The following is a 14,726-nucleotide window of genomic DNA, read 5'->3' on the forward strand; positions in this document are numbered from 1 at the left end:
AACATTCTCTCTCGCAGTTATAGCCTCCAACTGAGAATGAATAATTTCAACAATAATCGTTTCACAAGTGAGGCGTTTTTCACTTCTCAATCATCTATATACGTTTTCTCAAGAAAAGAACTTGCACGAAATTTTGCCAATGTGTTTTCCTAAATTGTGTCAGTCACCAAAGGAAATGTTATGACTGACTTTCTGCCTGGCATCGCAAGGAAGTTGTGGTGCTTCATTATATGGCTATTTTACGTCTGTTTCAACTACTGGGGAATGCATACTATTGTTGTGGTACAGCGACTGGAGCGGGACATTACTGGTGAGACCGTTTTGGTCCGTGATTAGTTTCCTCATCTGGGACCTGTCTGTTGTTGGGCCGATAAACCACCCCCTTTGCGGTTCAAAAATGAAGACACAAGACCGTTACAGTGCGCACATTCCTACCTTCATTTGTTGTCACGCGAAGCTTTCAAATCGACGTCTTCGTTGTTCGGCAGCTTCTCGCACTGCTCTATGACGCTTTTAAGCATGGACGCTCTGGGAGCCATCCTGCACTGCGCATTGTACGTGCCACCATGTTTTTTTGGCTGTAGAGCTACGGAGCTCTAACAATCTGTGCTGATGTGAGGTATACTCACTTTTTTGCTGCATGCTGTGTTTAAAAAAAAAAAAAAAAAGAGCGAGATAAGATAAACGTAGAGGACAGTGGATGCCGCTGAGATGGGTCGCGAGTGGTATTTTCTTGTAGAGAGGTTGGTTTCCATTCTTTACTTGCCCGCTGCAGCACTTGGGTCGATATTGGCGCTGTATTTGTTTTTCAACTAAGTTTATTTTGAGCATTGCACTGTATGAGATCCTCGGGGGGAGCAGAGCGAAGCGGTCTCCCCCCGTGGATTTTCGCCCGGATGGTCGGACCCGGAGCGATGACGCATTAGGCAGGGCAGCGCAGCGAGCGCGAGGCATAATGCGTAGGCGTTTAGTCAGGGAAAGCAGTCATTTTAGGGACCCGGCTCTGAGGCAGGAGTTTTGTCGAGGAGTGGGCATTTTTATTTCCCGAATTACAAGCGGTATTTACCGAACCTATCGGGCGTGGCCATGGTGACACAGGAGGCACTGCAAGAGGCGCTCCGTGTCATAGCGGCGGCCGGTAGGAGTGACCTTTTGGCGGCGGCCGGCGGGGACGCTGCTGAGCCCCCCCCACCCTCGCAAAGACCACCGAGGAGACAGGCGGCAAACGGTGTCAGAAGAGCCATAGACGCATGCAGGCAGCCAGCGTCAGTGAGGAAGGGAGCGAGGAGAGCGCGTTCGGCCAGAGGGGCTCGTCAAGCAGTGGGGTATGCCAGGCAGGTAGCTCTGTGGAGAGGGCAGCCTTCACGCTCGCTATCCCCGGCGATGCTCCGTGGGTCTCGCTTCGTGGCCAGGCTGCAGGGTGAGTTGGCTACGCCCCCTATTAGGAGGGAGGGGTTGGCTGTGGGTGGGACTGGCTCAGTTTCTTAGCGCTTGGCAGTGGGCATGGGCAAGCCTGTCAGTGCAGCCCCGGCCAGGCAGATACGCGCCAGGCCAGCTCCTTTATTTACAGTGCCCAATAGTTTGGAAGCCCACTCAATTCCAGCGCGCCCTACCTGCCTGCCCCTTCATAAGGTTATAATTGCGCAGCAGCCCCAGCCCCAGCCTTTGGTGGATTATTCGAGCGGCAGTGATGATGAGACTGCGCCCGGGTCATGTCACCTCGGGGCCCCGGGCATACAGGTGAACTTGCCACGCCCCAGGTCCCCGCCCGGGGCCCAAGTGCCTGAGGAGGCAAGGGTTGGTTTCACGATTATAGAAAACACCTCTGAGGACCCTTATGATTACTTTCCTCCTGAGGTAGATTGTACACAGACACAGGAGGCAGGGGAGGTTTTTCAGACAGGGGAGGCTGGATTGGCAGCACCAGCCAAAGATGACTTTATTCAATATATGTACGACAACGGGCCGGAGCACACCAGATTTAACAGAGACTATATTTTTCCAGCTGCGCGCCAGGCACCACTAGGTTATGCGTCAGATGAGACTGGGCTGGAACACAGTTTAACGGGGCAGTGGGTGTGGGTAGAGCATGCCTCCACCGCTGATACACAGCGTAAGCAAGGCGAGGTACAAAAAGCACCCAGCAAGGCGCGTCTAATAGAAGAGTCCGATAGGGTGTCAAGTGGCTCTCGAGCGGAGCAAGGCCAGATCGGGAATTTGTCGAGCAGTAGGAGTCTGCAAGTTAGGGAAGTTGAGACGGACACAGCGGCCACTGAACAGGGTGGTTTTAATGTGGAATTTATGGCGGATCCACAGCAGGCGGACAGGTTTTTGGAGCGAGAACCTGTTTTTAATTGGGACACGTATGATGGGGGTGTGGGTGATGGTGAGCGTCCAGGAGGAAGCCGGCAAATAGTCGCCCCACAAGTCATAGGGGCGGGGAGAGCGACTTTTCCACAACATACAGAGGAGCGGAATGCTGGCGCACAACTGAGGAGCTTGCCAAAAAGAAAATCAGCTCCAGCAGTGGGCGCAGGGAGGGGAGCTGGGACAACAAACTCTGTTCAATCGTTACAGGTTCAAGACGAAGATGTGGACTCCGGACTTCAGAAGGAGAATCTCGAGCGGATCTCTCAAGAAGAACTGAGACGACGTGCGGAACAGCTTCCAAAGGGTAAGCAACCATGGTGGGGGGCATGGGATGTCTCTTTGAAGCCTACGGGTGAGAAGATCCAAGACCAAGTGCCACAGGCACAGGGCATGGCAGGTGTGCAGGGCGGCAAGTCAGCCCACCCCATTAGACAAACAGGCGGGGAAGAGATTTCTCCTGCACCAGGTAGGTTGCCATATATGGGCATGTCAATGCCGTTAGGTACTCATTTGTCTCACAAGACAAAACAAAAGATATGGCAGCATGAGTATGTAGATGTTTTCCGTTTACTGCACAGAGATGTACAATCCAGAGAGGGGTCCAAGGAGGAGGAGTTAGAACTGGCAAGAAGACCCAGGGTGCCAAGAAATATAGACAATTGGTCGTCTGCCTTTTTGATTTTCTCCAGCATTTACTGTGAAAAATATCCAGAGAGGGCAGTGTCACTCTTTAAGTATATGGATGTTGTACGCAAAGCGCATATGCATTTTGGTGGTTTCTCCTGGCTGAACTACGATGAAGAGCTCAGGGCCAGGATGAGCATGAACCCTTCAAAACCTTGGGGTGACATAGATACCGAATTATGGTTACAATGGATGTCATCAGCCCAGCTTACGGAAACCACTCACACAGCTAGTGGCTTGCCGGTGGCATACCGGCCCTTTCCAGGGCGCGCCGCCCAGGGAGGGGCGGGGTTCGTTACAAGGGGACACCCAAGCGGCTTGGGCTCCTGTTGGAACTATAACAGGGGGTATTGCAACCGGCCATATTGTAGATTCAAACATGAATGCTCCCAATGTGGGGGCAGACACATGCTATTCCAGTGCCTTACACCGGCATCAGACACGCCCGAGCACACCCAGCAAACACAAAGCCAGGCCGCCAGGGGCAGGGGAACCTCACTCCCTACTATACCAAAAGGCTTTTACCCCAATTAAATGGGAACTGCTCACCCCTTGGTTAGACAGGTACCCTGACAGCGAGGCGGCCGCCAAACTTTATTGGGGGTTTAGGGAGGGATTTCGAATTGGCTTCCAGGGCCCCAGATACAGGCGGTGGGCAGATAATTTGAGGTCCGCCAAGGAATTCCCGGAGGTAGTGGGCAGGAAACTGGAAGAGGAAGTTTGTCTAGGCAGAATAGCTGGGCCTTTTGAGGAGATGCCGTTTGTTCATTTCATGGTGTCACCGCTGGGGGTTATCCCCAAGAAGGCCGCAGGCGAATTCCGCATGATTCAGCACCTTTCGTGGCCGGAGGGCAGCTCTATTAATGATTTTATCGCTGTCAAGGACACAGCCGTCTCATACACTACAGTGGATGAGGCGTTAAAAATTATACGAAGCCTAGGTAATCATGCCGAACTCGCCAAGTGCGACATTCAATCTGCGTTTCGATTGATACCGATACACCCCATGGACTTTGAGCTTCTGGGGATGCAGTTGAATGGCTATTTTTATTTTGACAAAGTCTTACCGATGGGGTGTGCAGTCTCCTGTGCCCTTTTTGAATTGTTCAGCTCATTTTTACAGTGGGTTTTTCAGCAAGGGTGCAGGGAAGGCAAGGTGTGTCACTATCTTGATGACTTTTTATTCATGGGATCGGCGAAGTCCAGACATTGTGAGAAAGCTTTAAAAGTTTTTCGACTTATGGCAGAAGCATATGGGGTGCCTTTGGCATGAGACAAAACGGAGGGCCCCAGCACACAGATTACTTTTCTTGGCATAGAAATTAATACGGTGGAAATGGTGGCCCGCCTTCCTCAGAAGAAGCTAGAGGAGATTAGGTCATGCATTCAAGAGGCCCTTCAGGTAGAAAAGTTACAACTTAGGCAAGTACAGAAACTATTAGGATATCTGAACTTTGCGTGCAGAGTAGTCAGGGGTGGAAGGATTTTCTGCAGGTTGTTGGGCATGTCCATGTCGGGAGCGAGCCTGCCGCACCATAGAGTCAGGCTCACCAGAAACATAAAGGAGGATTTGAGGATTTGGTTGTTATTTTTAGCGGAGTTCAATGGAGTGCCACTATTGTTCATCGAGGAAAGCATGAAATGGCAGGTGCAAATGTATTCGGACGCGTCAGGTTCCAACGGATTTGGCATTTTTTGGGACGGGCGCTGGTGTGCCGAGAGGTGGCCAGAAGAGTGGTTTTCTCAAGGTCGCAGCATAGCGTTTTTGGAGCTGTTCCCCCTTTTAGTCGCTCTGCAGATATGGGATCCAGAGCTCAGTAACAGAACGATCCTGTTCCATGTAGATAACATGTCAGTAGTTCACTTAATCAACAGGCAGAAAGCTAAGGACAGGAGAGTGTTAGGCCTTTTGAGAGCGTTCATGTTGTTAAGCCTGCGTCTGAACATTGTTTTTCGGGCAGCACACATTCCAGGTATTAATAACACAATTGCTGATGCGCTCTCTCGTTCCCAGTGGGACAGATTTCGCGAGCTGGCCCCGGGAGCAGCGGTTCAGAAAACACCAGTGCCGCTCAGCGTCTGGGCGCTAGGGGACTGAGGCTTCTACAGCTGGTGGAGAATTCAATAGCACCATCCACACAACGAAGTTATATGCTGGCATGGCAGGAATTTCTAAGTTATGTTGACACTTATGACATTGTAAAAAGAGAAGAGATGTATATTCCTCTTATACTTGACTTTGTTTTAACGCTGATTGATAAGGGTTTGTCCCATAACACTATAGCGGGCAAGCTAGCGGGGATCTCATTCTATGGCCATTTGTATTGGGGCCGGGACCCAAATAACCATGTATTGGTGAGGAGGGTGTTGAAGGGATTGCAGAGGGCGAAGGCAACAAGTCCGCACACAAGAGCACCAATAACTTTTGATCTGCTCCGGCAATTGTTAGTCTTTACACAAATCTTGTTACAATGTGCATGAGATTAGACTTTTTAGATTAGCAATGATATGGCTCTTTTTTGGAGCATTTAGAGTTTCCGAACTGTTAGGTTTGAAGAACGATTGCGGTTTGTGTGGCAAGAATGTTTACTTAGCGGGGGACACTTTGAAAATATGGTTATGCAAATCAAAAACAGATCAGTTGGGGCAAGGGGTGTGGATACACCTAAATAGGACACACATACACAGTTGTTGCCCAGTACAAGAGTGGAAGGTTTTTCAGCTCTTTGCTGGTGTTCAGAGTGGGCCCATTTTTGTGCATGAGTCCGGTGTTAAGCTTTCGAGTCACCAGCTGCTGGTGGTCATGAGACGCACACTTTTATTGCTAGGTTTAAACCCAATGAATTATGCAACACATTCCTTTCGTATAGGAGCAGCATCAGAAGCAGCCTGTTTGGGTTTGGGTTGGAGTGCGATCAAAAGGATAGGAAGATGGAAATCTAACTGCTGTGCAAGATATGTCAAAAAATAAAAATTAGAGAAAAAAATAAATTAAAAAATAAATAAATAAATAAATAAAATAAAAAATGAATTAAATGAGTTGTAGAAGACACATGGACAGTAGTCCAAGTCATGAGTTGTTAAGCATCAAGTTATATGTTTGGGTTTTCTTATGAGTTTTTTTCTCTTATCTAGGTGACATTCGGGGATTGAATCCAGCCAAAAAACAAATCTGGATTGTGGGACACTCATTTGTGAAGTGGGCTGCGATCTTTGCGGATCATCAAATATACGGAAGGAATTTGGGGATCCCCGGCGCTGGACATGAACTTTACTGGTGCGGTAAAGGGGGCATGCGCTGGGAGAATTTGTTTCCTCTATTGGCTAAGATCAGGTATGACAGGGGTGGTCCGGATATGCTCATTCTCCATCTAGGGGAAAATGACTTGGTGGCATTATCAGGTCTCAGTATAATAAAAGCCATGCAATTGGATTTAGCAGTGGTTTCTAACAACTGGTTAGGGACCAGTCTAGTATGGACTGAATTTGTTTTCAGACAGCAGTGGAAGAACGCCAGGAGTCAAGCTGCCATGGAAAAAGCCAGGAAAAAGGTAAACAGGGCTATGAAGATTTTCTGTGTGGGTTTGGGGATCCAGACAATTGCACATGACAGCATCACTGGAAAGGAAGGCCACCTGTTTAGGGATGACGGCGTCCACCTCACTCAATTGGGGATGGCGTATTACATACTGGAGATCAGAGACATGTTATCAAAAATTTTGAAAGTGGATTTGTGGGTGTCGTCGAGAAGGGAGGAATAAAAAAAAAAAAAAAAAACAAGGGAAAAACAGGTTGATATGAGTACTATTCAGTATATGATCAGAATGGGTTTGGGTTGTTTTGGTGGGGTCAGGAAAAATCCAGGGTTTTTCCTGGGTGGCGGAATAGGGGGAGGTCAAGATCTCGAGCGGACTTGACCGTCCTTCAGGAGAGAGGGTGGTGGGAGGTACAAGATGGGGGAAAAGGAAAGAAAGATGGAAAGTGGAAAGAGTTTGAAACATGTTGGTGAATTCAAGGAAAAGGAAGTTATATTGGTTTTGGAAATTTACAGTTATATACAAACAAGTGCAAAATGAAATGTTATGGTTTTGGCATAATATGCAAATTCAACGGTTTGAAGAAATATGCAAATTTACAACTGTTTTAATGGTTTATGGATATTATAAATTGCCTGATCTAAAGAATAAAAGTGGCCTTTTATGCTATCCAGTGGTGTTGTATCATTGTGTAGGGGCTGGGCCATTTTGGGCGAAGAATCTCTCGACTTTGACTCGTGTGTCTCTCTGTTTTTGGTGACACGCACAGCTCAATCCGAAAGAGGCAAGCTTTTCTGCTTTCGAACTCTGGCGTTTTGACACAGGATTGCGGTGACTAGCTCACCTTAAACTTTGACAGTCAGCATGGACTTTGACTTTTTTACTGCAGTCTGGAGTACGCTCCCTTCAACATTTTGGGAGATGTTGTACATTCAATTTAATATTGTGATACGTAGCTGCTCATATCCTGCATGGGATTGCTGTATGGGTTCATTTACCATGTATGTACATTACATTTTACTATCCCTTATATTAGGGACAGGAATGAGTTCTACCCCCCAACAGTACTTTTGCCTAAATGGGTATGTCAGGGGTAGGTCATGGGTTCCAGTCCCCATTTCTGCTAGTGTTTCTTCTCACACGAGGTTTGTCTTCATGGGTGTTCTTCCCATTTAGATGGATCACGTCACATTTACACGGAACAGCTGTACATTTATATCCTTACACAGGGTGTGTCTTATTGAGTGTCAGTCCCATTTACTGCTAGTGTTTACCCTCAAACGATGGTTGTCTCTATGTGTGTTATTCCCATTTACTTGGTTCACATCACTATCCTTTACATTAGGTATCCCTGGTTGGGGGTGTAGTTTTTTTGTGTCTACAAATATTGTATGCAAAACAACAGTTGATGGACAGAATGCAGAACAATGTCATACATTCACCCCAGTACAGAGATCTGGGCCTAAATCCATCGTTTTTTTGCACTCCACACCACCCCCAATATTGTATAACAGTTTTATTATGAAAATTGGGGAGGATGAGTGATACTTCTTGTATATGTATTCATTTTCTTTTTTTGTTCAGTTCTCCTTATGATATCTCTTTTTTTCATCCTTGGAATCTGGACTATATTTGATTGTCTGACATACTTTGTCCATAGTCTTTCCCTCATAGTAGTGTAATCCTTTTTTCTTCTATGAAAGGGAAGAGACTGTTCTATGTTACTTTGTGTGTAGGGGTGTAAGACAACCGCTTAGTTCTTGTCGCACCCTGCCATGCCTTCTTCCATGCCTGTCCGGCCAGCCGGTGTGTGTGTGAGGGTAACCATAGGCGCGTTTGGCATTCTGCTATATGTTGGTTCTTATGCTTATTTATTTATTGTAGCGGAGGCTGGCATTGATCATAAACAATATATACTCACTTCGTCAAGCCATGCCGCCTGCTCTTCACCCTAAGTAAATCGCCCTTCACGGAGACCCGAAGATCTCCGGGTAAGCATCGCTTCTGTATTTAACCCGGAATAGCTACGTTGTGCTTCCTAGTAAATCACGTGGTCACATGATCGCGTGCGGACGTAGAAAATGGGCGTGACTGAGGCCCGAACAGTTGTGTAACCAGTTGTGTACCAGGAAGCACAACATAGCTATTCATACCTCAAGGGGACTAGGAGTATTACCTTTGTTCTCTTTTTGTTGGGTATAGAGGCTGGGATTTAGCCATTGTTTATAGCTTATCTTTTGCTCCCTCTTCATTTACTCCTTCTTATCTATTCGTTCATTCCTATTTGTTTATTCTTATTGCATTTTCTAAGCTGCATTTGTGTTCCTCACATGTATTCCTTTTTATGGTTCTTATTCTATCTTCTTTTAGGTAACCAGATTTATGCATCTGTTTTATAGAAAGGAAGATATGTAGTATCTTCATGTTGATTTCCTGCCATTATCTCCCTACCTGCTCAGGTGTGTGAATGTACTGTGTGCCGCATGGAATGTTGGAGTGATGATGCGTATTGGAATGTTCGGATGGCTGTGAGGTGAAGTGTGATAGTCGGAGAATAGGCCGAGCAGCAGACCGGCTGCTCCTGGTGGGGCTGCTTCACAGGAACATAACCACCTGTATCTGAACTTAATAAATCTACATGAAACTTCATTTTGCCTACTGGATCACATTACTACATATGTATTATCCTATCATTTGAGGCCAGGATCCCTTGACAATCTCCTGTAGATGTTGCCTCCTTCTACTTTCTTCCTGCGACTGCAGATGGATATGGACATCTTTAATCCTGTTTTGACCCAAATATGAATAGAGATGTAAGAGGCTGAAAACTAAATTTGACTACATAACCAACTCGGCAGACAGACACCTGAAGACAATAATGCACAAGAAGTCATACATTGTAAATATCAGCGAAGAACAAGAATACCCAACTTAATGTGAACCTGTGTTGTTGTAGGGAACAACTGATGACGAGTTGGTTAATCCTCGCCCTTCTGTCTTTAATAAAATTAAAACTTTCTGTTATGAAAGCTAGGAAATGTTTCATTTTATGTCTGGACCGGAGGCGAGGATTATGCAGGCTCAAAGCTTATCCACAACGAGTGAAGCAATACTAGGCACTGGTTTAAAGTAGAATCTCGCATAGGTTAAATCAGATGACCAGTCCGCTGCATTGAGAATATATTCCAGGCATGCCCAAGGGTGATAACCTTTGAAGCCATAGCTCCTCTTGTCGAGTAAGCCATAAACGCACCCTGGCTGACCATAGATCTGCGGGTGCCCGGCCGAAATCACGGTGTTGATGGATCTATATGCAAACCCGTCCGCTGCCAAAGAGGCAAGTAAGATCAGGATATTGACACCCTCTGTCCCCACAGGATCCAAACGTCTGACGCCAGCCCAACCTTCTAGCCCATGCCGATCTAGAATGCTTGACGGTGCTATCCGCCCATGCCTTGGTGATGAGGGACACAGCCGGTCTCTAAAGACCCAGTACTTTCCACCATTGCCTGTAATCCTCCTTGCTATAAGCGAATGAGACCCCTCTAGCACTAGATGGTGGGGATTCTCCTCCGGGTCTTTGAGGAGATCTGGAAATCACAGTAGAAGGGTTGGAATATCCCAAGAAAGTTACAGAAGAACTGGATAGCAGACTTGAGATTTCCATGTTTGGTTCACTAGGACTGTGTCTGTCCCTTATCGTTGTACCTGGGCCAAGAGGTGCATGATTATGTGGAATGGAGGGGTGCATGATTATCTGGAATGGAGGGAAGGCATATCCCCGTTCAGGTTGCCAGCCTGTAGAAAGGCTTCCGTGGCTGCCGCCTCTGGATCTGGATGCCAGTTGATGTACTTCGGGAGCTAGAGATCCAGGTGAGACGTAGAGGTGCACTGAGAATGGGCTGCTTCTGTCGTTTAGGGCTCGGAACAGTAGACACCAGAGATTCGCGTCGTGGAGGTGTCTTGAGTGCCAGTCAGCTACTTAATTGACTGTCCATGGGAGATGTTCCGCTGACACAGAAATTGCAGGCCAGATCCAATAGGTTTTGAATCGAGTACCTCCTAAAATGGTTTATGTAGCGGAATGCCCATACATTGTCCATCTTTAGGAGGACCCAACATTGTGCACAGTCCTTGGTCCAGCACTGGACCACGAACGATCCTGCACGGAATTCAAAACCATTGATGTGCATTGATTGTTCTTGAGAAGATCATCTTTCTCCTGTGAAGAAGTCCCCACATCTGGCCCTCTAGCTCGTGCCCCTGGCATCGGACTCTGTGACCAAATCCGGAAGGAAGCCGAAGATCACCCGGCCATTCCAGGGTTCCATATTGTATTGTATTGTAATTGCATTTATATAGCGCTTACAACCCATGACAAGGCGTTGAAGCGCTTTTTCTGTGAGTGCCACATTACTTCGGAACCCATAAAGGATTAGTGTTGAATTAGTATATTGAAATATGAAAGTAATTTGAGTGGTGGATATGTTAGTCAGTTATTTAGATTGGGGTTAGCAGAGGGACAGAAGAGGGAAAAAATGTTTGCATTTATATAGTGTTTGGTACTTCTGATGGGGTTTTAAAGCGTTTTTGGGCAAGTAGCACGCTACTCTGGAACCCATAAAAGATTAGTGGTGAGTTAGTGTAGTGAAATATGAAAGTTATTTGAGTGGTGGATATATTAGTCAGTTATTTGGATTCAGAAGGGTAGCGGAGGGACAGCAGAGGGAAAGGTTTGCATTTATATAGCGCTTGCTCCCCCTGATGAGGTGTTGAAGTGCTTTTTCTGTGAATAACTTGCTACTCCGGAACCTCTAAAGGATTAGTAAAGTGAAATATGAGTGTCCATGTTAGTCTGTTATTTGGGTTGAAAAGGATAGTGGAGGGATGGAAGAGGGAAGAATTTAGAATTTTTGTTTTTGTTTGTTTTTTTTGTTTTGGAGGTCCTAGCAGTAGGAGAAGGCATGAGATGAGTAAAAGGGAAGGGAAGTGGAGGGGAAGGGTTTAGAAAGGCTTTTTTGGGGGATCATATAGTAAAAGAGGTATGAGATGATACAAGGAGGGGTAGAGTGGGGAAGTTTCTAGAAAGGGTTATTTTTGGATCATAGTAGTGGTATGGGGTTTGGGATGAAAGAGTGGAGGTAGAGGATATGTTGATAGAGGTGTAGGGTGAGAAATAGGGTAGTGCATTGTGAAGAGTAGTAGAAAGAGGCTTGAGAGGAGTCGGATAGTTGATGTAGAGGATGTATTGAGAGGTATATGGTGAGAAATAGGGTAGTGTATTGGATATGCTGAATTTGTAGAAAAGTAATAAATCTATATATCCAAGTACATGGAAGGTGTGTATATATGCATTAAGGAAGTATATGTAGATTAAAGATGCATTAAATAAATTCTGGCTTTCAAATGTTGTTGTATTTAAAAATTCATTTACATAGGTAGCTTGGACGGCAGCAGTAATGGCTGCCTAATTCAGTCGCTCGGCAGACGGAGGAGCGACTAAAGTGGAAATCTGAAGGCTTAAGTGGCGAAAACCTAAGCGGAGAACAGCTCTACCATCCTAAAGAGAAGTGGAGCAAATTGGGACAAGAAGAGCCCGCACGGTTCACTTAATCTGTCCGAACCGAAGTGAGAAGTGGGCGGGACCCCTGGCTGACTCAGACCTCATAAAATGGCGGCAGTGGGGAGATCGTGATGACCGGGACACAGTATGATTCATGAGCAGCAGATCAAGGCTGAACTGACTAGCACCATCGACTTGGAGCACTCCCTGATTTGGAAGGTGGGTGCCCATTATAAGCGACACACTCTTGGTTATAAAAATATAATCGGGGTTGCCAGACGATCACAATGCGCATTTAGATGCACTCACATCGCAACACACATGAGCGACCCCTAAGCGGGCCCATAGAGCAGCGCATACACGAGCTTACGCTGATGACCCTAATTATCCTACGACCTCTTTATGAGGACCACGCAACAGCACGAGTAACAGCACCAATCCACTCCCGAAATGGCGGAGTAGGAGGGAGAAGTATGCGCTAAGCTTACGCTAAGCTTACAGCGGACACAGCAGGCACAACAGGCTCTCAGGCTGGCCTACAGAGACGCGTGGAAGTCCTATGAAGCCCTCTCAAGACAGGGTTCAATGTGGAGTTACAAAGTGGAATAAATATGGTTACTTAGGGGACTGTGCCAGGATTGCTGTGTTCAGCCAGGATTGTGGTGTTAGCTGAGTGCTGGGTCTCCACATTGTCAGTATACAGGCTGCCTTTCGCCAAACGGTAAGAGGCGCTACATACTACACGCTACAAGCGCTGGCCTACAAGCTCTGGTCTACATGCTACAAGCCCCACACCGCAAGTAAATGCAAGAGGCGTATTGGGGAAAACGCTGTAAGTGATGCGCTACACGCTCTGCACGTAGCATACTGCAACTGCAACACTAGCAAGAGACGCTTTTTGAACAGCGGAATTGCGGTGCCATACCACCTCCAAGTATTGCAACGTATGACAGTATTGCCAGTGCGGCCAGCATTGCTAGTATTGCCAGCATTGCTAGTATTGCCACTATTGCCACTATTGCCAGTATTGCCTCCATCGCCTGTATTGCCGTTTATCTAACACATCACAGTACAACACTGCAACAACTCCTAAATCTCAGCTAATAGCGCCAAGTTAAGGTCATACATCCAAGCGTATTCACTATTATCTTAACCTGTACAGCCATTCTACCCGCTAACTACTGGTGTCTACAGGTTCCGAATATACATAGATCTACATAAAAGTAGAACTTTACCTCAAAACGGATCAACCACTATATCTCAGCACAGATAAACCACATCATCTAAGTCTGTCCAGCGACCCCCTTCAATCAACACAAGATGGCTGACCAAGAACCCAGAGCCTCTTACAAAAAGTCAAAAGCTGAACCAGCTATCTTGGACTCGCCAATCAAAGCCAAATTGGATCTGAACAGCACAATGGACATGAGATTTAAAAAATTGGCTGAGGTACATGACCTGGCAAAATCCACGAAACAAAATACCGATTCCATGCAGCTGGAACTCACTGCCAACCGGGCAGACATGAACACAATAAGCTCAAAAATCAACGACGCAGAACAAAGAATAAGCGACATCGAAGATATGACCACCCAGGCCGGCAAAGAAATTAAACCCCTCCGGGACAGCACAATTGAGCTTAAAAGACACATTGCTGAGTTGGAAGACCAGAATAGAAGAGGCAACATGCGCATTTTTGGAATTCCGGAGGGCTCCGAAGACACTGCGGGTTCCTGCGTGGCTTTGCTAGAATCTTGGCTACCCATGCTCACTGGGATAAAATTTCATCATGGCTTGGAACTCGACAGAGCACATAGGATTCCGACTTTCAACTCTTCAAACAGAAAAGGAACTCGCCCCATGTTATGCAAACCATTACGTTACCAACATACGGAAGCCATTCTAAACTTTGCCAGGAATAACCACCAAGTATTATGGGAAGGCCACCGAATAATCTTCACACAAGACTATTCAAAGGAGACGGTTGACACAAGGAAGAAATTCCTTCAACTACGAGACAAACTGAGAGAAAAGAATATCCAATTCTCATTTGCAGGCCCATCCAAGTTTAGAATGTTCGACAATGGCAAACCAGACTTCTTTACAAACCCCAAAGAACTAGCCCAACACTTGGAAGCAGCTCCATTACAAGAGATGGACCTCTCCACAGGGAGCTCCAACTAACGGAAACCTTGATATCCTTTGTGCTGTTGAAATGGTTCTCTTTTCTCATGCCATTGTAACCGTATAATCGCAGTTACACAATCTTACCCTCGCTGTAGCAAACAGTTAAGTAGGGACAAATATTTGATGTAATTCTCTATGCTCCATGCTCTGTTAGGTAAGCACAAATGTAGGCACAGGGTGCACAAATGTGGACACAAATGCTTGATGTAATGCTCTATGCTCCATACTCTGTTCTTCAATTTACAAACTATACTTGCATTCAATTACACTGCATTAAGGGACACTCGTCTAGCTGGTTATCAAGTTAACAAGTTACATAACAAGTATACTTACCACTAGCGGTTAACATCACTTAAGTGGTTTATAACATTAATCTCAAATATCAA

At 46.3% G+C, this 14,726-nt stretch overlaps 2 protein-coding genes across 2 annotated transcripts in view; both read left to right on the forward strand.

Annotated features, from left to right (window-relative positions):
* The window catches only part of POLR2L (RNA polymerase II, I and III subunit L), a 70,668-nt gene that overhangs the window by 37,983 nt on the left and 17,959 nt on the right, over positions 1-14,726 (forward strand). The gene's annotated exons all lie outside the window — the stretch shown is intronic.
* LOC144825182 (uncharacterized) lies at positions 2,264-7,251 on the forward strand. The gene is made up of 2 exons (XM_078684038.1): positions 2,264-2,674; positions 6,190-7,251. The coding sequence occupies exons 1-2, from the start codon at positions 2,302-2,304 to the stop codon at positions 6,813-6,815; spliced, it is 999 nt and encodes a 332-aa protein (XP_078540164.1). The 5' UTR covers positions 2,264-2,301; the 3' UTR covers positions 6,816-7,251.

The sequence above is a fragment of the Lissotriton helveticus genome, chromosome 3_1 (assembly GCF_964261635.1).
Source record: "Lissotriton helveticus chromosome 3_1, aLisHel1.1, whole genome shotgun sequence".
Lineage (NCBI taxonomy): Eukaryota > Metazoa > Chordata > Amphibia > Caudata > Salamandridae > Lissotriton > Lissotriton helveticus.

What these genes read in the sequence shown, in the direction of transcription:
- LOC144825182 (XM_078684038.1), top strand. Translation starts at nt 2,302, where the DNA reads ATGGCGGATCCACAGCAGGCGGACAGGTTTTTGGAGCGAGAACCTGTT. An exon ending in TGCGGAACAGCTTCCAAAGG is followed by an intron (nt 2,675 to 6,189) that starts GTAAGCAACCAT and finishes TCTCTTATCTAG; the next exon opens with GTGACATTCGGGGATTGAAT.